Raw genomic sequence first — 23,862 nt, 5'->3', positions numbered from 1 at the left:
TAGTTTATTTTTTAAACCTATTTTCCTCCTTCAAGCAGTCTTTACCTTATGACTGTCTCTGTGGTTTCAGGAGAGCCGTGCATCCTGAGGAACAATGAGTGGTACACACCCTGCGCGTTTCAGAAGCTTAGCGGCAAGGGCAGCCGCAGTAACTGGAAGAAGAGTATCCGTTGCAAGGACACCACGTTAGAAAAGCTATTGAAGGTATTTAAAAGGAGAACCAAACCCTAAAAACAATTATTATAGGGGACGAACTGAAGGACCCGCTAGTCATTAGCCGCGTTATCAATTGATGGCAGACTTGGTCCAGTCAAGCACACATCCACAGATTTAAGAGCTTTCACCTCCCACACACTCAAGGTAAAGTGGGCTGTGATGGCTTTGGCCCACCACAAACCCAGCCTCAACCTGCTTTGGTTCTGCTGTGTATTATACATCACCACAATGATAATGTTGAGATATCTGAGGTACCACATGGAGGATTTGTTTAGTGCCCCCTGTTGTTAAATGTTGGTATTATGTATCTGACATCTATGTGTCCTGCTTAAAATCTTACTGCAGGGAAAACCATAAAGGAGTAGAACCCTACCCCAAAACTAAAATTATTACCACTCCATGCAAAAAATCGTTAAATCTATCAGATGACAGAAGTGATGTTAGGAATATCTATATCTTAGGATCTCTAAATCTTGACATTAATGCATAAAGTTTTCAAAACATAGGATAATTCATATAATAAATATATAATATAATATTAAAATACCAATTTATGTATGGAATCACGACTCGAGTAGAAAGTGCAGACACCTATGCCTGAACAGTAATAAAGCCACCACTTAAAAAGGTGTCTGTGAGACGGCATGTTTCACAATTTTGGTTGTGGGCAGGAACAAGGTCAAACAGGGTGTTAAGGCCGATGTATGCTCTGTTTTAGACGTAACGCGTAAGCACGTAAGATACATAACCCCCCCTTGCGCGGTAAAATATCCCCCCTTACGTGCTTAAGTGCGTCGCCCAAAATTCCTGACTATGCGACTAAAACACTACGGCCCTACGCAGCTCGCAAAGACTGTGATTGGCCAGCTAACCACATCTCACATTTCCGGTTTTACAGCATAATAGCGCCAACCTTAACATCGTTCAGAGTGTGGAAAAAGACCGCTAACCTAAACTTAGCTACTGCTACTCTCGTCTAAAATACTGGAAGTGCATAAATATAAACAAGCCAGCGATTTCCACTTCCACGCCCACAGATTCGTTCGTTGTTCGTTACTGTTCTGGCGGAGAATCCCCTTGCAACACGCGCAATCCTTAAGGAACCTTAAAGGAGCCGTAAATCAAAACTTGTCTAAAACAAGTCCCTTGTGTAAATTACGTGCTTACGTCTCTGCGTCTAAAACGACCCTAAATCGGCCTTTAGGGGCAAGAGAGTTGGGTGTAAGGTTTGAAAGTTCATGCCTGCATGAGCAAACTACTAGTGATCAATCATTTTGGTTCTGTTTAAAATATCTAAATTCTACAACCGTGTTTGAATCTAGATGTAATAACTTATCTGTTAACACAAAAGGCTAAACACACCCACAATCAGCCCAGCCTGGTAAGACATAGGGGAGTTTATATCCTAATATGAGGAACCTTTTTCCAGTAGCTTAATGTGTGTGTGTGTGTGTGTGTGTGTGTGTGTGTGTGTGTGTGTGTGTGTGTGTGTGTGTGTGTGTGTGTGTGTGTGTGTGTGTGTGTGTGTGTGTGTGTGTGTGTGTGTGTTGTGCAACCCCGTTGCAGGACGGACACCTGACATGCCCGGGATATAATAAGTGCAAGGTAACTTTCCATAAATCAATAATTGATTAATCCAAAAAAATCAAAAATTATTTGGATTGCTGGTTTGTGTTTTCTCAGGATTCATGCTTGGCTGTTTGTCCTCCTTCTGCTCGTTTGTTCTCATGTCTAGGCTAAGAAATCAACGCTCCCCTGCAGCAGAAACACCGGTTTGTTGCGGTTATTCTATTTCATTTATTTGACATTTTACTTGTAAAGTTTAGGTATTTTTACCGCATTTTCTCTTAAGTGAATCAACAGGTGAGGCTGAGCACAGTAAAAGCATGCAATCAATATGACCAGATATGATAATGAATTGGTCTTCAAATTAAAATCAAACATTTGCATGACCTTTTTTTCTATTGTCAGTTTCAGCTATCCCTGAAAACGGAGAAGAAATGGAGGAAGAGGAGGGGGAGCTGCAGGCCAACCCGGATGAGGTCAGCGTGGAGGATGAAGTGGAACTGCAGGGGAATGATTGCTCTACGCAGCGCTCCGATACAGGTACATGAGACAGTGCCACATATGGACACATTAAAATGTATTACCACTATTGTAGTATTCATTTATATGATAAGGATTATTAGCTATTACAGGCTAAAATCCAATATCTGAATTTTAAGCCTTCAGATGTGTTTTAAGGAGTTTTTGGAAAGAGGGGGCATGTGTGTAGTGAGCGTTCTGGCACCGATTGGCTGCCGTGTTGGTGGTGGTTAGTGAGGTGGTGGTTATATTGGTGGTGGTTAGTGAGGTCCCCACTTCACTTTAGGCGTCTTTGAGTGTTATTAATTATTATTATTCTTCATGTTTAACCTCTGTTTTCCTTTTATTCCTAGTCTGTTTTACATAGTTTTGAATGATGACTATATGCTCTGTAAGGTGACCTTGGGTGTCTTGAAAGGCGCCTCTAAATTAAATGTATTATTATTATTATTATCCACATGGTTACGACCCATGCCAATTTAAATGGCCAATTCCACTGAGCGGTGCGGTTAGCCAGTGATATGTTACTCGTTCATATTTTGGGCGAACGTGAACTGAACGTACTGTATTACTGCCTGATGGACGTTACTGTGAACTCGTTCATTCTGGTGTCTGTGAACGGCACGCTCACTCGGTTTAACTTCGTTCATAATTATTTGTCTATCAACACGGCGGATGCGCACGCAGAATGATCGCAAAAAGAAGATTTGTTTGACCGGTTGCCAGTGTTATCTCCATGTGGTTCATTTGCAGTTGCGGTGTTGTCAGCTTACTGTTACATTAAACTGTCATCAGAAAACGCGGTTATATGCTATAGACTAGGGGTGGAAATCTCTTGGCACCTCACGATTCGATTACGATTATGAGATCAACGATTCGATTCTGAAGCGATTCTCGATGCATCTCGATGCAACAATTCTTTTTATGTACATTTCCATGCGTGATTTTCAAAAACATATATATACATCTGAGTTTGCTGCTCAGAGTTTGCTAATCACTTCCTACTTTTGTGATGATCATTAAAGACATCAACAGATGAATTAACTTATCTTATATTTCATAAGAGAGAACGCTTATGTCACAAATATGACTTTATATGAACAATGCAATAATCATTGCAGCTTGCATTTTAACACGGTATCGAAGCATGCAAAAAATAGGTTTCAGTTTTATTTTCTTTATAATCTTTCTTTTCTATTTCATTAAAGGAAAAGCTGCTCTTGAATTAGAAGGAGTTCCTGTGTCTGGCTGTGAGTTTGCGCGCATGCTATGCGTAGGCTGAATCGCAATCGTGTCAAGACAAATCAGATTGGCCAATACACACTGAAGATAAATTCAATAATTTTAAAATTACAAAAATTATCCCTCTCTGACGAACATAATGTTGCAGCAGGCAAAAAAGAATAATAATCTGATTATTAATTTATCTGAATCGAGACAGAATCGTTCTAGCGAGAATCGCGATGCATCGAAGAATCGATTATTTTTCCCACCCCTAGACCCTATAGTATCTATGCTATAAAGGCTGGGACGAATTTCAAATTATAAATATGTACAATCCATTACATTAGCTCTCTGGCTCGATCAGCGGACTAGAATACCTCCTAGAATCATTGCTTGTTGGCCGGAAACGGAAAGGGGGGCTGTTTACGTTTGGTTGTAGTCTTTTCGCTCGGTTCTCCGTCTTAACAGTAGGGCTAGAACCGAGCAAAAAGACTACAACCAAACGTGAACACCCCCCCTTTCCGTTTCCGGCCAACGAGCAATGAGTCTTCCAACAGAAATCCATGGGATTTACAAAATGCGCTAAATATGCAATAAAACACGATAGAAACTGTAATTCGCTACGATACTTGATTCAACCACTCTATTTCATCCTAGACAAACCAGAAAGGTGGCTCAATGTTCAAAATAAAAAAAATAATAGCTCACAGCAACATATTGAAAAAAAGAACGGATGGAAATATAATAAAAAATATAATCGATTTAAAAGAAAATCGGAATCGAAATTGAATCGAGAACAAATAATTTGCAATGCATTGATGAATCTATATTTTTACCCAGCCCTAACACACACAGTAGCGTTATGCTGGATGTGTCCAGGAAGCCTTATCCTCAGATATGAATACATTGCTGCTCAGCTTCACCAGCCACACACATCGTGTCATTCTGCTATGAGTGTCTGAAAAGCCCAATTTTCTTGCGACACCACAGTCAACCGCTTCCCAGACAGAGCTCCACAAATCCACACACAGCGCGCCGCCGGAGCCCCTTCATCGTGACATCAGACTACCTCGGAAAAAGTTGTCTGACGCCAAATGTTTTGCTTTTTTCCAGTAACAGTGATAAAATTACAGCGTCATGTGCCCAAAAACAGTGTGTTGTAGGGCTTAGTGGCGTCTCCTCTCATCAAAAAAATTGATACATGTTTGTGTTAACATTAATTTCATCTACTATGGCTAAGTGCAACTTCAACAAGATCTGGCCCGAGAACAGCTCTGCACCTTGTGCAAGAAATGCTAAAATTAGGAACTTTGGGTATAATGGCATTAGAGTCGCATGGGAAGTCAGAAAAAAATAAAACCGCTGTTACAAGCCACCGGCAAACTCCTGCCATCACCCAATATTGTTCAGTATTCACATCGGGAGAATCAAGGTGGTTCCAGCGTGACCCACACTTATGGAGCCAGTTTCCTGCCATAATTCAAACCTGAAAAAAAAAGTTTCAAAGGCTTGTAAGTCTGGGTTTGAAAACTCAACACCTTGTAAAAAAGGTTTTTGCAACACTGAAAAAAGAGATTATAACCTGAACAAAATTCAAAAAAAATTCAAACATCTGTAAACATGATTTTGTGTTGTATTTTATCTTCTTCATCGTTTTTTCCAACACATTTTCAAAGTTCAAACAATTTCCCCAGCGCATTTGCAGAGTTTCAAATCTGGCACTAACAGTGTATTTCATTGTTTCCCGGTTTTGAAACCTTGTAAATGGGATTCTGCAAACAGGTGTTCATACATTGAGAAATACGTTTTGAAAGGTTGTATATTTAGTTTTAAAAACTTGTAAAGGTGTACGTTTACGCCATTGCAACGTATTTTTTCAGAACTGACTTTTCAGCATTGACTTTTCAGAGATTTGACCACACAGGCGCAAGCTTTGAGTCACGTGAATATTGGCAGTGTTCTGTCGCGCATATGTTTTGAAACTCCTGACAGTCAAGTCTGAAGAAAAAAAAAACGTTCCTGGGGGCGGGACCATTTAGCTTTAAACCTATTGGTTGCTCTCGGCTGACGTACATTCCAATCACATTCTTGTCATCGGCAGAGCACTGTCAATCACGCACAGCCCGGTGAACGGCACATGTGATTGGAATGTACGTCAGCCGAGAGCAACCAATAGGTTTAGAGCTAAATGGTCCCGCCCCCAGGAACGTTTTCTTTTTCTTCAGATTTGACTGTCAGGAGTTTCAAAATGAATGCGCGACAGAACACTGCCAATATTCACGTGACTCAAAGCTTGCGCCTGTGTGGTCAAATCTCTGAAAGTCAGTGCTGAAAAGTCAGTTCTGAAAAAATACGTTGCAATGGCGTAAACGTACACCTTTGCAAGTTTTTAAAACTAAATATTCAACCTTTCAAAACTTATTTCTCAATGTATGAACACCTGTTTGCAGAATCCCATTTACAAGGTTTCAAAACCGGGAAACAATGAAATACACTGTAAGAACAGTGCCAGATTGGAAACTCTGCAAATGCGCTGGGGAAATTGTTTGAACTTTGAAAATGTGTTGGTGAAAATGATGAAGAAGATAAAATAGAACACAAAATCATGTTTACAGATGTTTGAATTTTTTTCAGGTTATAATCTATTTTTTCAGTGTTGCAAAACCTTTTTTACAAGGCGTTGAGTTTTCAAACCCAGACTTACAAGCCTTTGAAACTTTTTTTTTCAGGTTTGAATTATGGCAGGAAACTGGCTCCATACACACTGCATTAACGATGACCCTGTAACTCTGTAATGGTTCACAAACGGTTGTATGTGGCAGACACAACATTTTTACCTAAATGAGGCATAGCCCACGTCAGCATATTCGGCGAAATTCCACAAACCTAACTTTGGTTTGTATCTGTCCTATCTCCTAATTGTAAACAGATATGTCTTAGAGAGTACTACATTATAGGCACCTATAACACGTGATTATATGAATCACGCTCTGATATATTATGTGACTCACTGTATGTGGCTAATCAGTTAGATTAACCACCAGCTGCAGACATTTTATGTCTGGGATCTATGTTTTTGTTGAATGTAGCATTGCATATTATACTCTTACAACTCTTACGTACACGCAGTTCTGTGTAGTCTTGTTATTTTGAATGCAAATGCAATTATTTACTTTGCAAGTAATTACGGTACTTTGATTTTCCTTCATATCCTTTATACTTTTTTGCCAGTATGTAGGTTAAATAAGTCTTAAATTGCATTCATAAGTCTTCAACAGGTCTTAAATTTAACTTGTTGAGACCTGCAGCAACCCTATACTAGAATTAGCATTTTGAGCAATGGAATTATTAGCATTGTTGACTTAATTATTCATTCAAATGTTGTATGTGTATATATATATATATATATCCAGACCAAGGAGATAATCTGGAGGAAGTGACAGACGAGAGGCCCAGGGTCGGCCAGAATGAGTTCAGAGTGAAATGTGAAGCTCTGAGTGGGATGCTGCACAAGAGCCGCTTTGCCTCAGGTATCAGGGTCTATCTGTCTACCTATTCCTGACTGCCAATTGTCTTCCTGGACCAAAATATAGCTAATTTAATGAACTTCAATGAACTTATTTAAAAAAGACATGGCAAATGCATACACATTGATTATGATCATGGCATGAAGAACAGCATTTGTTAAATGTTGCGTGGCATTATGAACGCTGTAGGAAAGTGAGGGGAGTTATGGTCTGGTCAGGCGTGGTCGGATGGCTGAAGGTCCTCTTTCTCCAGGGAGGTGTGGGAACAGTATTCGGACGGAGGACCGTTGGATGAGTCCAGTGGAGTTCGTGGAGCAGGGTTCAGCAATGCCTAACACCCTCTGGAGGAGGGACATCCAATGGGAAGGACAGTCGCTGAGCAGTCTCATTGAGGTAACACACTTTCTGTGTGTAGCGTGAATGATACTAATGTGAACTCACACCCACACCTATGCCATATTTTTTTTTGCTGATTTGAAATGTGGTCCCATATGTCGTCATAAAGGATCTAAGCTCCTCCCGTTTCTCTGCCTTGCCAGACCAGAGAATTTGGCCCGCCAATGAGACACGACCGTGCGAGCGCCACCGTAACGCAAGTGTTTACTGTTGGTGTTATGGCGCATAACAAGCCGGTTCTTTGACGTATCTTGTATTTCTACAACGAGACTGTCGTTGGGGTTATCTCAGCCATGGTTGAGAAGGAATTGGGGGAAAGGAACTTTGGCTTTGACTCCCTGAAGTACATGAACAATGGCACGGAGGAGAAAGGGATTGTTGGCTGCAAATGTCTCCCGTTTGAGCCCCGCTTCCCGCTGCCGAGGGACCGCGGTGGTGCCTAAGCACTGACCGCTGCCGAGGCGGCGAGGCTCCGGCGGGAGACAACCGCTGTCAATAATCACGGGCAAAAATCTACACCACGGCTGAATTTCGGGAACGCTTCAAATACTGTGTTTGGGGCTTACTAATATCTATATTAAAGCATCCATAAAGTAGCATGCCATGGGACCTTTAAGACCTCGATATGCGCTTGCGTGAGTGTGTGTGTCTGTGTGTGCATGTGTAACATTTGAATACCCATCCGATCATCTGCCTTGTGAAGGCCCCTTCTTTATTATGGACAGGGTAGCCGCGGGGTCTTAAAAGTCTAAAAAATGTCTTAAATTTTTTAATTAAATTGCGTTACCCAAGTCTTAATTTTTTAAAGATGGTCTTAAATTTCCTACTAGGATATGTTTTCGTAGTCAACCGGACTGTAACACAAGGGGAAAATAGGGGGCGTTTTGCGTATCTGGGTTTTGCGTAACGTCAGAGAACGTCTCATTTATTGGAGTATGCGCGAACAATACTTTGGGTTTTCGCGCCGGCAATCTCAACAAACATAATCAGTCGAGAGGAGACGCCACATCATGGGGAAGCAGGGCTCTCAAGTCTCACGCATTTGGCGTGAGACACGCAATTCGACCCATGCACACGCTCACACGCCACACTTCGTATTTCTCACGCAGAGAAATTACCAGGATAGCGCCCACCAACTTGCGCCACTATTTAACAATGGAACAGGTAGGAATCAAATGGGTTCCCCTTACGAAGGGTGACCAGACGTCCTCTTTTGCCTAGACATGCCCTCTTTTTGAGACACTTATAAAAATAAATGTGTCCGGGCGGAATTTCAAAATCGTCTGGGATTTTATTAAAGCCTCATACATGTTCACATTGAATTTGCGTTGCGTTCCTCTGGGTCGGTCACAAACTACTTAAGCTACGCCCTCCCCACCTCAGTTCTGTTCGCTTTGCATTGCTGGAAGTGAGTAGGGGGAGTGGTTAAGTAGAGCCTTCAGATTGGACGGTTTGACTTTAGAGTTACCGTCATGTTTTGTATTTTTTTTTTTGTTGCCATTATTGTTTTATAGGGACAAACATTAACAAATTTCTCCTACAGGGGATTGATAAAGTTCTATCTATTGAACAGAAAGAAACACTTGGTCATACTTTACACACTTTACCACAGCATTGGCCTACTGAATGCCACAGATATATTTTAAGCATTGGACTGAATGCCACATAAATATATAATTATGTTTTCGCACGTTTGCAACGTTTAAAAGTTCAGGGAAAAGTATAGCCTCCACTGGTGTTGCTTAGGCCAATATCCTTTTGAGGCAGTGTTGTTTCCGAATATTAGTGTTAAGGGCCAATAATGCTTACTATCATACATTAGTCACCATGTCTGTGGACGGGTTAGGGTTAGGGTTCGGGCTGGCTCCATACATTACGAAGGAGTTAGTAAAAGAGGTCAACGAGGCAAGTGGTGGATTCATTGAAATGGTTGAGGAAATTTGAATGCTGAGAAACTACAGCAATTTGAAAAGAGTTTGTTTGTTTATATTTTATATTGTGTGTTGAAAGTTTGATATTTAAACCAAAAATACAGCTACACTTTCACACCATCACTTTGTGTATTGTTTTTTTAATCTTTAAAAGCCGTTATCAGCGTTAACGGCTGCGTTAACGCGAAACTTTTATCGCGCGATAAAAAAAATATCGCCGTTAATCTATTTTCAAATACTTCCTTGTTCGGACCCATCACGTGACTGAACTAACCAATCAGAAGCTAGAATTTTGACAGAGGTAAACGTGAGGGAATCAGAGAGGCAGATTTAACAGAATATCCTGACTGGAGCTGTGTTCGAAATCGTTCCCTATACACTCGTTCCCTATTCCCTATATATTTTACATGATATAGTGCACTATATAGGGAATAGGGAACGAGAATTCGGACACTACGCTGAACATTTCTAAACGTCATTTGCGTCAGTAAATGCGCCGGGTATTTGTGTGACGCAGACGGATGCGCCCACATCATGTAAACAAACCGGGCACTCACGAGGAAAGCTGGAGGTTGTATTGATGTTGAATGTTACATTTCCTTGTTCAAGTTTTTTTAAACTAATTTTGAATATTACATTTTCTATGTTAAATCCCAAATAAATTGTTGACATTTCTATACGAAAGCCGGAGACTCCATCATTAAATGTATTCGTTTTTGCGGTTATTCAGCTTCTTCTTCTCCTCCGGAAAAACACGACCGCATTGCATTGTGGTATACGGGAGTAACGTAGTAATGTAGGGTGCATCGTATGTACCCTATTTTAAGTCCACTATATAGTGGACCACTGAGAATTCGAACACCCTACAAAATGGCGTGCACCCTATTTAGTGCACTACATCCATGATAGGGAACGATTTCGAACACAGCTTGGGTTAAATATGTAAACATGTAAATATGTAATAATTGTGTAACATAAATATGTAAATGATTATCTGACTAAAAATTTTAAGTAAATTTCTAGCAAATTAACTCCAATATAAATTATATTAATTTATTCCACAACTTTCAAATATTTTACTTCTAAACCTTACATTATTATGGATTATTACACGGCTCTTCTCAATGCTGTAGACTGCTCCATTCACTTGCATATGGGCCTTCCCAACGTTCAGCTGTCAATTATTTTTGTTTATGCTCCGTTCACTTGCATGGGCACTTCACAACTTCCGGCGGTGAATTATATTTGATAAATCACCATTGCCAAGTATAATTGACCGCTGTCAAGGTAAACAAACATATTTTCTGCCGTTTGCCATTTTAATCTAGATTATTTTTGGAATTAATCTAGATTAAAAAAAAATATCTATACCCACCACTAATTTAAACCATATTTTATTTTGTTGCAATGCACTAACTATTGCTCTGCAGTACCCTTTACTATCCCAGTTAACGTAAAAATATAATATTATAAATGACGGAACAATACAAAAAATACTTACCAATTTTTAAAGCTGTTGCTCCTTAATGTAGAATAAAGCAAAATTGCACGAACAACTTTTTATGTAGTAGCTCATATATCGATTTTTCCCAGCCCTATGTAAGTGTGTGTGTTTGTGTGTGTACAGCAAAATACATAAAATATGGAATAGGTGTGGGTTTATGTGAGAGTTCACATTAGTATCATTCATACCCTTTACATATTTCTGAGAGTGTGTGTTCTTGATCCTTCCAGAGGAAAATGTTGCACTTACACTCTGAGCAGTGTGAATGTCTACTGTGCCATCCAGACCCTCAAGCCCTGGTGAGTCCCTCTGTCTGTTGGAGATAGTTGCAACATGTTTGATTGGTCAAAGAAAAGATCCTAAACAGCTGGGAAGGCTGTTCAGGACTACTTATCATACCATTACTTCTATTTATCATGCAAAATACTAATATTATTCTATTTCCTCTCATTTAAATGCTACTTATCATACTTATATTACTACTTATACGTTTTCAAACCAATACTTCTATGTATCTTACTAGTACTACTTCTACTATTTATCAGACAAATGCTACTACTTGTAAGTTATCATACCAATGCTACTATGTATCAGACTAGTACTAATTCTACTACTAATACTTAAAATACTAATAAGGTATCATAGCAATATTACTATGATTCATACTACTTATACTACTACTTGTAAGGAATCATTCCGATACTATTATGCATTATACACGTATTACTTCTGTTAGGCTTACTTATCATCCTTATACTACTACTAAACTAATGCTAATCATACTACTAGACATAGGTTCAAACTACATCACTTACCACTGTGTGTGTGTGCAGGAGGAACAGAAGAGCGATGATGATTGCTTTGTGTGTGGGAGACTGGGTGACCTGGTGATGTGTGACCACTGTCCACGCTCCTTCCACCAAAAGTGTCACCTGCCCCAGCTGGACCCCTCTATACTGGGGTGAGCACTCACACACACACACACACACACACACACACACACACACACACACACACACACACACACACGTACCAGTTACACACACACACAAGGACAACAAGCTAAGATATCACTGTTCATACGATGGGGTGCAAGCACACACACAACATATGCATGTGCACACAAACCCACAGCCACACACACACACACACAGGGACACCTAGGTACACATCTGGTATTTACACAAACACACAAAAGCACACCGACGCACGGACTGACACATATACACAGGCACAATAAGATTAAACCTGTATACAAATAACACCTTGATGGAATATTTCAACAATGAAGCAACAAATGAGGACAGAAAAACATTTACATCAAATTATAAAAATAAAATAAAAAGTCAAAAGTAACAAATCATTTGCAATTTTTATTTATCTACTCACTGATCCTTTTATTACTATTTGTCATCTGTTGTAATTGTGTGTTGATGGTTAGGTTATTTTTAGGTCATCTGGTGTTTGTATGTTGATTTCTTCTTTGATATATGCCTTTTCTTTTATCTGTTGTTTTTATGTTGATTTCGTCTTTGTTATATGTTTTTTTCCTTTTTTATCTGTTGTTTGGTACGTTGTTTTCTTGTGTGGACCCCAGGAAGAGTAGCTGGTGTCTTTGGCATCAGCTAATGGGGATCCGAATAAATAAACAAACAAATAAACACGCAAACACATTGCCTCCCCCAAAAAGTAAAACATCCTAACTAGGGCCCGACCGATATTGATTTTTGAGTGCCGATGCCGATGCCAATTATTTTCAGAGAAAAATTACGATTACGATTTAATCGGCCGATTAAAAAAAAAAAAAAAAAAAAAAAAAAAAAACAACAACATATAAAACTTAGTTTTTGATACCTTAAATATACTTTAAACACTTTTGACGAATATGTGAATTGAATGCAGAACCTTTGAGTGTTTTAGAATACATTTACAGTCAAATGAGTGTAATGTAAAATGTAAAATAAATAAATAACTCCCAATGTGCTGCGCTCGTGAGCAGTGACTAACACGTGCGTGCTGAGCAGTATGGTCTCACCGTTAGAGTCTACAGTATAACAAATGAACATGGCCTGGGACCTAAAGAAAAACAGGCACAACATGCTCAAACAACGCGTCTTGTGTACATTGGTGAGGTGAGCGCTCAGCTGCCTGAGCGAGCGTGCTTTCATGTTGCATGGTAAAATTCAATCTCCTCTTTTTTACTCCAGCTAAAGTTGTTAGTTAGCAAGGCGAGTAGGAGCGCAATCTGCAGGATACTAATCGCAATAACAATAATAATAATAATAATAATAATAAAAAAAATAAAAATAAAAATAAAAAATAATAATCGGTTGTAATCTGCGTCTTTTTGGCCGATGCCGATTATTTTCAAAAAGGCTATAATCGGCCGATTAAATCGGCAGGCCGATAAATCGGTCGGGCCCTAATCCTAACCTTCTGTGTGTGTATGTTTGCCTGTGTGTTTTTGTGTGTGAGAACAGGGACGACAGTAAATGGATGTGTACATTCTGCATCTGGAATAGGAATGAGTATTTCTTTCGAATGACGTACGAAGAGACCCTCATGCATCCTGTCTCCAACCACATGCTGGTAACCACCCTGGTCCTTTTTACCTCTCTTGGTAGCTATCATCCTAGCTCACACAGTAGCTTCCATGCTAACTCTCTTCTAGCTCCCATGCTAACTCTTCACACTAAGGGCCCTATTTTAACGGTCTGAAACGCAAGTGAGAAGCGCCAAGCGCAAGTAGCTTTGTGGGCGGTTCTACGGTGATGTCGCTAGTTTACCGGCGCAAAAAATGACTCTTGCGCCCGGCGCATATCTAAAAAGGGTTGGTCTGAAGTAGCCTAATTACCCATAGGTGTGGTTTGGGCGTAACGTGCAACAAACCAATGAGAGTGCCAGCTCCCATCCCCTTTAAGAGCCATGAGCGCATATGAATCTGACGAGTGATATTTTGACAGCGCGGCTGCAGTCTCCGATGAGACAGAGTTTATGGCCAAATAATATGGCCTAATTCACACATGGAATAAGGTTTTCTTCCACAACTTCAGAAATACTGAGTCCTCAAATAAATGTCAGCAAAGAAAACGATTATGATATAACATATGATATGCGGTAACTGTGGTTCTATTTAATGATATACCCAATACATTATAAACATTGTTTCTTATCAGTATTGTATGCATTATCGTTATCTATTTGTGTTCCTAATATGCATGTGTACCCCCGTTAATATAAATTGCCATGGACTGTGTTATGTGTTACGTGTTTAGTTTGCGTGTGTTTAAACAGATGTAACACACACACGCGTGCGCGTGTGTGTGTTACACATACACACACGTGCGCCCGCATTCATTCATTCTTTTTAACACTCACTCGCGTAGGGCTGGGCGATATGACGATATATATCGTGTGATGATGTAAAAATGTCTATCGTTTCATATTATCCTCTATCGTTTATCTCGTCTTGTCGCAAATCACACTCTTTACGGTAATATTTTACGTCATTTGGACGACGCTTTACATTCTTCCACACGGCACATGAACGCAACACAAACAAACATGGAGGAGAGTGAACGTGACAATTCTGAATAGGAGAAGGACTCCCACGACCAGCCAAGAAAAAGTGAGCTCGTACCTAAAAGAGGGGCTACAAAATAGGCCTTTCCATGTGGTCACTTTATATAAACTACCGTAATTTTCGGACTATAAAACGCGCCTTTTTTTTCTTTTTTTTTCGATTCTTATATAACGGTGCGGCAGAAAACAGCTGATTTGGAACGGAACAACAGCTGTTCGCTTTCACGGGAAAAAACTAAGGAACTTCCACCTACTTAGGCCTACTAGTTAACCTTCAAAAGCTATTAAATCTTCAACAAAATATGCAGATACTGTCAAAATTGGTTCCAGGGAGTATATATATATATAGGGATTATTAATGTTTTTGATGGTGTTTTTTTCTGGAACGAGTATTCGAATATTCGCTCGGAAAAACCAACGAGTATTCGAAGCCTGAAAAATTGCATTTGGGCAAGCCCTAATGGTAATTAAACATTAAAATACCTGCGGTTTATAGTCCAGTGCGGCTTATATATGTACACATCATTCAATTTAGCTGCTGCGGCACTCCGGTGCGTCTTATAGTGCGGAAAATACGGTATTTATTCATTGAATTTACAGAAAATGTGCTATATCGTGATATATATCATTATCGGGATATGAATGACCTATATCGGGATATGATATTTTGGTCATATCGCTCAGCCCTACACTCGCGGTCAAACAATGTTTTCTCACGATCAAATACTCATCAATTCTAAAAGTTATGGGCATGTACACGATGTCTGTGTCAAGAAAATATGTGTTTGCTGTACGGTGTTTGCAGATCCATTGATTTAAAAGTACAACTTATTACCGCTGTATCAGCTGTTCTTCCCAAATAATTTACCATGAATGTGTGGCTAGGTAGATGAGAGAAGCAAAGTGTATACGCGAGGTGCACAAGCAACATTATGCATGCGCCCTTAAAATAGCATCTGAAGAACGCGGCATTGACTTTAAACCAGGTATTTCCTGGTTTGTGGCGCAAGTGGTTTCTGAAACGTCAAAATAGCAACAGGGGACGTTTGCTCCAGAACATGCCTCCTCCTTTCGCCCAGCCGCCCCGTGGGGCGCAAGATCATTCCCTAACTTGCCGACGCGTGGCGCAGGAGGGAAAAGAACACTCTGCGCCAGTTAGAAACTAGCAATGACACATGCGCCAGTGATTAAGTCAATTGCGCCGGATGCAAGATAGGGCCCTAAGTCCTTGAATATCAAGTGCTAGCTCTTCAGCTAGATCGTCCTACTAGCGCTCCCTGCTAGTGTAGCCTATTTTTTAGCTGTGACACAACTCATGGTAATATTGCATTCTCGACATAGACACATACACTATTCATATCGTAATTTGTAATATAAAAGCTGCCCTTGTGCCCTAACAGCCGTGCCACTACCTGCTCCTGTCTCTCTACAATGCAGACAAGGATCAAATTTTTGCAAAAGACCCATGCATCCATGTAAGCATCACTGTTTTCAACATTATTCTCTATTGTGTATGTATGTGATCTCGCTCGGTCTCTCTCTCCCTCCCTCCCTCCCTCCCTCGCTGCTTACATTTCTCTCCCTCCTTAACTCTCTAGCAGACAGATATAAACAAACATACTGGCAATTGTACGACCAAATCAGAAAGATTTTCAGTTTCTCTCTAGCTCTCACTTTATCTCCCCCCCTCCCTCACTTCAGGTGAGGGGATACAGCTCTCAAATCGTGACTCCTATGTGGCTGGACAAGATCACAGAGCTCCTGGGCCAGCAGTACACCGTTGGACAGTTATTAACCGATATCCAACTCATTTTCTCCAACTGTGATAAATTTAACCAGGTTAGTGAGAAGGACTCCTCCCTCCCGGCTCACATATAATGCTGCGTTCGAGATGCATCGTACACCACCCGCCCCGAGTTGCTCTTTTGACGTAATTTCCTGGCTCGTAGCACTTATAGCGTTTCCGTTTCTCTTTGTGGGCATCGGGGAATAACAGTCATTGGCTATTCATTGTCATTGTTAGCTACATTAGCCTCTTTAGCAAACCGGTCGTGCGGTTTACCTTGCTGAACTTGGTGGACTCTCAGGACTTTGAGTGGGACAGGTTATATTACGACCAAAAGGCCTCTGAAAAGTCGAAAGAAAGCTGGTAGATTATCCACTTTGTAGCTCGGGCAGGTGGTGTACGATGCATCCCGAACACGGCATTACCACCGGCCGTGCGAGTTAGATATGTGAGCTAGACAAGTCATTGTTTTTATTCATTTGTTATTTTTGCCATGCATGTTAAAGTTCTTTGGTAATGTTTAATAGATTTGTTTTTGTTTTTTCAGAATAGACCAGAGTTCCGGGACATGGGAATCAAACTGAAAGAGTTCTATGAACAAGTTGTAGAAAAGGTTTTTCGCAGGCAGTAGCAGAGAAATGCAACGTGCTGATGGACCTTGGACATGCTAGAATTAAATGCGTGGATTTGTCACTGTGCTGCGTTTAGCACGTTGAGGAACAAGGCAGTTTAGCAATAAGAACGGGTACTCGTCTGTGTGAATGGCATAACATTCTTTACTTTAACATAAAACAACTTTTTATAATGTTCTGGTCTTTAATGTATAAAATTAGGGCTGTCAAATATTATCAAATGGAATGACACATTATCATTAATACAAAATATACTTAATAAATAAAAACTAGACCAAGTGATTTTGAGGGAGTTTTATTGACTTACTCAGTGTGGGTTGAATGTGAAACTTATAGAACACAACAAATTTGGGAATTGTAAACGGGAAGTTACTTAGTACAATTGTAAACCAACAGTTACTACAAGTGAAGTTCAACTCAAATAAGTAGCGCCACAGATTTGGGAATTGTAAGCAAAAATCACAGCCAAAGTATTAATATAATTAATGGAGATTTTCAACATCTCAGGATGAAGATATTTAGTCAACATCAAGTTAATAGTCTGATAATTTACCAGGATAATTGTGAGGACATTCCATCGGTAGGATGGGGGTGCTAAATGTGATACCATAGAATGAATTGGCTTCTAGGATACCCCTCACAGTTATACATTGCTTCACTCTCAAAAAGGATGTGTTGGAAACAACATATTCTTAACGCATCCATGTGTTTAGTTAAGGACAACACATCTTGGGCCCTATTTTAACGGTCTGAAACGCAAGTGAGAAGCGCCAAGCGCAAGTAGCTTTGTGGGCGGTTTGATGGCGATGTCGCTATTTTACCGGTGCAAAAAATGACTTGCGCACGGCGCAAATCTAAAAAGGGTTGGTCTGAAGTAGCCTAATTACCCGTAGGTGTGGTTTGGGCATGCAATCAACCAATGAGAGGGCCATCTCCCATCCCATTTAAGGGCCATGAGCGCATTTGAATCTGACAAGTTTATATTTTGACATCGCGTCTGCAGTCTCCGATGAGACAGATGCACATGAATTTCTAACTTCAAATGCCTCAGTTTATGGCCAAATAGTATGGCCTAATTCACACATGGAATAAGGTTTTCTTCCACAACTTCAGAGTCCTCAAATAAATGTCGGCAAAGAAAACGTATATGATATAACATGATATGCGTAACTGTGGTTCTATTTAATGATAGACCCAATATATTATAAACATCGTTTCTTATCAGTGTTGTATGCATTATCGTTATCGACGTGTGTTCCTAATATGCATGTGTCCCCCTTTTAATATACATTGCCAAGGACTGTATTATGCGTTTTGTGTTTAGTTTGCGTGTGTTTAAACAGATGGACGCATACACACGCGCCCGGGTAGATGTTCAAATACTGTAGTTTTTTAAACTGCTAGAGGTTAGCAGATTTTTTTTCACATTATGCAATTTATGAAGCTTTTCTTACATCTCCAGACAAAATGTGTCATGCGCTGTGACATGACATTACAATAAAATTAAAATGTTTAAATATTGATTTCAAATATAAATCAGGTATGTTTTATGTCTAAGAATTACTCTTAAGGAACGATCATTACAATTCTGCATATGTATTTTTGCAAAGCTGTTTTTGGATTCTATTCCTTACTTGTGCCATCTTTTATCACTTGCTCCCGTGGAAATATTGTGTAAAATAAGACAAAATATTTGAAAATGTTGATTTTTTTCTTTTGATAGTTGTATTATGCAATGTTTTCAAATGAACATAATCATTAAAGCTAGTTAACATAGTAAAAGTTATTTAATAGTGTTTGAAGTTATGTCACACCACAGGACGTGCCGTCACACCACAGGACGAAATGAGACACTCTATGAACATTTATGGTGAAATCTATTATACTTTTGTAGCAAGAGAAATTTGACATCACTTATAGAACAAATGATCAGACCATAATGACCAACTGTCAATCAGCCAATATTTAAAATAGGAGGTATAAATTATTTAAAGGGGACATATAATACCACCAGGTGTGACATTCTTGTTCCTCTGTGTTACAAGTAATGGAAGAAAGAAGATTAGACAGACTTTCGGTTGAAATCATGCATTTAAAAACCAAGGAGTCAATCAGCAGGCGCATGTTTTCATGCTGGTAGCATGCACAGATATTTCTATCTGTTGGCCTGGCCTCTGTTATGTGCTTGGGCCTGTAGCGAGCAAACTGCCGGTAAGACATTTGCTATGTGACGCTAGATGCTTGGTTGTATTCGGAGTGTAGCACACTCAAGGTTTTGGTTCAAACCCGCTGCTGCATTTTGTTATTTTTCCGGCCTACAGTATCCCTTTTCCCTGACAAGAGCCTGCTGTTTTCATCCCTGGAAAGAAAGTTGGTAACTTGCTGTTTTTTTTGTGTCGCGGCTCTTTTCGGCGAAGGTCTGATGGTTGGTTGACGTGCTTTCTTACCTTTATCCAGAAATGCTTTTGAACCCTCATCTTACTATTGGCTTTTTTCATGCCATCGAGCATTGCTTTTAGCCCCTTGTTTTCTCTTTCAAGCCTCTTCATTTTTTCTGTCAACTTGGATTGAAAAACCTTTTTGGGGGGACTTGGAATTGGGGAAAGAGAACCATGAGTAGGAGAAAGATGAACTGGACTAAAGGACTCATCATGTTCTTCGGGTGATGGGGGAGTAATGTCCAAAATGGCTGCCAGATCCATCTTCTTCCTGTTCCTTGTCTTTGTATTCTTCCATTCCTCACAAAGCTCTTATGTTTTGGGATGCTGGTTATGTTTCGTGGTTGGATTTCTCCTTTAGCTTTCTTTTCTTGATATCTGACAGCTTTTACATGTTTTCTACACAAGTGTTCGTCATAGAGAATGTTTAACCAACTTAATTTCCCTATTATAAAAGTATTTACTTTCTTCTACTCTCCCTAAGGATCTCATATTTGGCTTCATCCTACGCTAACCTGTGTTATTGTTGTGTTAAACGCACACAATACAGTTAATGTGTTGATGTTTGAACACTCTAGCTGACAACTCTGGGGAAAACAAAGGTGTTTCTCGTCCCTTCACCCTGAATTTCCTGATAGGAGCATGTTTATTTACAATTTTCACAACATTTTCCTCAGAGAATGTCCAAGTTAGCGCTACTTCCGGAAACAAACCTATATGCCCCAATTAACCAAGACAAATCATGATGATAAGCTTGTTCATTAATTGTTTTTAAATTCCTCTTGAAAATAATGCGTGGTTTACGTTTGGGGATTATCATTGCAGAAGACTCCCAAAGATGAGCATTTATGAGGAACATTTGTTAGAATTAGGTCAATCAAAGTGGACTTAAGATTTGGCCTTGTATGTAGGTTGACCAGCTGGCTAAGATTAATAGAGTCACAAAGATTTAAATTAATCAGAAACTGCATTTAGCCAGTCCCAATTCCGATCTCCATCCATTATAATTTAATTGGGACAAGAGATGCTTAATTTGGACAAGAGGGACTTGGCTATTTCCACCTTCAATGCCAAAAATTCCATTTGCTTGCAGACTCAGACAAAACAATTGAAGCCTCAAATTCTGATTTAACCTAAATGGCTACACCACTACCTTTCTTGTTTTCATGTATTCATTGTAATAGATTTCGTCGTAGCAGGCCCAAGCTAGTTAGCACAAGATCCAGGAGGATGAAGCAGGCCCAGGCAAGCTAGCCCTGGCTCCAGGAGGATGTAGCAGGCACAGGCCTGATAAGCCCAGCTTAGAGCAGATGTAGCAGAGTATCCTTAAACTCATTAAAAGTCCACAATTCTCTTAAAGTTTGTGAGGAGATTTCAATAAAAACAGCAAACTGCAACTTTTACAAGGATAGAAATGCAGGGAAATTCATTTAAAACAACCTAATCCTCTCTCTCCAAACTTGGGGACTTATATACTTCCTAAATTTTTCACCTAGAGACTCCATTCCAATTAAAAAATGCTGATATTATTATTTATAAAATTCAGCTGTCACTTTATTTGTCAATTTTGACTTTTGAACTTGTTCAAATCCCTTCACGTGATTTAAGCTATTTAACGTTTATTTATGTTTAATTGATGTGGCTTTATTAAAAAAATATTTTCAACCTCACTTTGCACTACAGTACTCACCACATTTTCTGCAGGAAATGCATTTTCTAGTTCGTATTGGTAGTCTAATTGGAGGAAACTTGTCACGTATAACCATTTTAAGCCAAAATAAAAGGAAAATGTGAGTTGTTTTTTTAATAATAAATACGGGATAAATATTTCAAGTTCAGATTCAATTCCATTGTGACGTTCAGCCACAGAGACTTCATCATCTTCAGTAGTAAAAAACACTGCCTCCACTCCACTGCCTACAACCCAGCCAAAAATTTATTATTCGCTCTTTCGTTATCATTTTGTTCGCCTGATGTTGTGTAGTTTCTTGCTCTGGATCGTCTCCAAGCAAAGCAGCGAGCTCGAGAATCAATGTGACGCAAGGCAGTATCACTCTGAGATGTTAGTTACGTATTGTAACTCTAGATTCTAGTATAGGCGCAGCCTTTTAAGGCTATCGCTATTGGGTTTTCCCTAGGCGCGAGCCTTAGCACTGAAAAATTTGTGTTCCCCACCCACCTACAGCTTGTTCAGATACAAGCGGGCGCCGGCGGACTTTCTGCTCCCAATTAAGAGCTTTTCTTCAGCTATTTAAAGGACAATGAGACCGACCACTTAAAAGGCTGCGCCTATACTCATAGAATCTAGAGTTACAATACGTAACTAACGTTCTATTTCGTATAGGCTTTGCCTTTTAAGGCTATCGCTATTGGATTAAAGGGCGAAGCACGATGTAGTCTATGCCTCATTGGTCCCGATCAGTACCAGAAACACAGCTACATACGCGGCAGTATCATGCGTCAGACGTAGCATAACATACGTCATGCATCTAACGGCACGTCATCAACAAGCAGCTCTAATGTGTCTGATAAGACACAAAAGCTCTCAGCATGAATATTTGATGGGGCCTGCCCGTAATTCCGACACCTCATTGTTCCGACGTCTCAATGGTCCGAAATACTTCCCATTAGATCGACATCCCACTATGCAGACGGTTCAATGTTACGAAAACGGAATCCATTGGTCCGAAGGGCCGTTTGTCTGACTTTTCAAAAAGGAGGCGCATTAGGCCGACAGACGGCTCAATATGCCGAATTGGCCTACATAAAGAGTTTTATACCCCGCTCGCGCTCTCTCTCTTTTGTCACTTTGCTCTCCAATATTCATCGTTAACATGATATGTAGGCCAAGGTTGTATTTTGGAGCTGAGAGAGAGAGAGAGAGAGAGAGATAAAACTCTTTTTATGTAGGCCTATTCGGCATATTGAACCGTCGGCCTGATGTGCCTCTTGTTTGACTTATCGGACAAACGGCCTTTCCGAAGCCTTTACAAACGGCCTAACCCTTTCAGAACAGGGGGAACGCATCCTGACAGCTTGGAGTAATACTGTCAGGATGCGTTCCCCCTGTTCTAAATGGTCAAATTGAATGATATCAGCCTGAAAATCACAGGACTTATCTGTTGTGGGGAAAGAAGTCAGCAGTATGAATTTGAAAGATGTGTGAGCCTCCTTTCCTATGGAACAGGGGGAACAGTATCCGACAGTTATAATAATAATAATAATAATAATACATTTAATTTAGAGGCGCCTTTCAAGACACCCAAGGTCACCTTACAGAGCATATAGTCATCATTCAAAACTATGTAAAACAGACTAGGAATAAAAGGAAAACAGAGGTTAAACATGAAGAATAATAATAATTAATAACAGTCATTAATAACAGTCAGCTCATTCAATGTTATGAATGAGCACACTTCCTTCTAAAAGTCCATAACATTCAAAATGAAAAGTCTCTCACAAAAATATTATTTTTTATTAATAGAAATCTACAATACAACATCTTCAGATAAAACTCGCTAAAAAAAGGCAGTTTTGAACCTTAGCTCTCTCCAAAGTGCCTCTGTGGTACGAGCACAGCAGCTCGTGGGCGAGCTTTTTGTGTACGCGCGCTTCCTTCGCCCTTCGGGTAATTTCGGACGGGGGCGGGGACTAGGGGAAACACATCTCGACGGGGAAACAGATCTTGACACAACACCGGAACCGGCCGAGCTGTATTATTTGAAACAGGAAGTACGTCACACAGCTTAGTGCATACACCCTATTGTTTTGTTTTGTTATTTATTTTGTTAGTTAAAACATTTATTATAACGTTTTTTATAAAGGTTATTGTATTGTATATTCATATCTCTGTTAACTTTTTAAAGACGTTCTGGTATAACGTTCTTTGTTTAAATGACCTTCACAGTGTGCACTGTTTGAATTAAAGTTTGTCTGTCCTCTGCCCCTTTGCTGGCCCTGTCTCTTCTACCCTCTGCTGCAGGCCCAGGGGAAGCTCCACGGGTATCAGAGGAGGACCCTGCAGCAGGCCTGGAGCTTTATGAAGTCTGTGAGAGCAACAATGGGAACCTCACAACTCTATCTGTGGAGCAGAGGGATGCCATAAATAAACTGTGGAAATGGACTACTCAAATTTGAAAGAGACCAACCGCTCTTGGCTGCTGCATAATCTCGTTCAGGATGCAGTAAGTTCACATTTACAGCACTGTAGTCCAATGTATGCAACCTCATTTAGACTTGTGTATACTTCTTCAGACACTGGTCTTGGTATCTATGTATCTTTGTATCTAAGTTTCTGCATCAGTATAACCACGGTATCCAAATAAATAGTCTATCCACCAAGCAAGCTGATATTTAAATCCAAGTGGTTTTGTAATGTAGAGCTGATCACAGTTCACCCACATATCCTCAAGCAGGTGTTGCGAAACGTGAATACACATGCACAGTCGTACCTTATGCAAAGGCCATTATGGAAAGCGATCCTAGGTACAGCAAAGATGGGCAAAGATTTGAAAATGTACATCATCCGGATTGTCCGTATC

The 23,862-nt window shown here is 40.0% G+C and overlaps 2 protein-coding genes across 2 annotated transcripts in view; one reads left to right on the top strand and one right to left on the bottom strand.

The window, feature by feature from the left end:
- The window catches only part of LOC132472485 (uncharacterized), a 152,398-nt gene extending 133,729 nt beyond the window's left edge, over window positions 1-18,669 (top strand). The window contains exons 29-33 of the mRNA XM_060072123.1: window positions 11,717-11,844; window positions 13,364-13,472; window positions 15,866-15,940; window positions 16,167-16,304; window positions 16,799-18,669. Coding sequence (XP_059928106.1) covers window positions 11,717-11,844; window positions 13,364-13,472; window positions 15,866-15,940; window positions 16,167-16,304; window positions 16,799-16,882 — 534 coding nt within the window. The 3' untranslated portion in view covers window positions 16,883-18,669. The remainder of the gene's footprint in view (window positions 1-11,716; window positions 11,845-13,363; window positions 13,473-15,865; window positions 15,941-16,166; window positions 16,305-16,798) is intronic.
- Window positions 2,683-23,862, bottom strand: part of dhx58 (DEXH (Asp-Glu-X-His) box polypeptide 58) — a 375,030-nt gene continuing 353,850 nt past the window's right edge. Inside the window, exon 13 of the mRNA XM_060072209.1 lies at window positions 2,683-2,762. The gene's annotated coding sequence lies outside the window, so the exon portion shown is untranslated. The remainder of the gene's footprint in view (window positions 2,763-23,862) is intronic.

This window comes from Gadus macrocephalus, chromosome 2 (genome assembly GCF_031168955.1).
Source record: "Gadus macrocephalus chromosome 2, ASM3116895v1".
Lineage (NCBI taxonomy): Eukaryota > Metazoa > Chordata > Actinopteri > Gadiformes > Gadidae > Gadus > Gadus macrocephalus.
The sequence above is the reverse complement of the archived record's forward strand: the minus strand, read 5'-3'. Positions and strand labels throughout refer to the sequence as shown.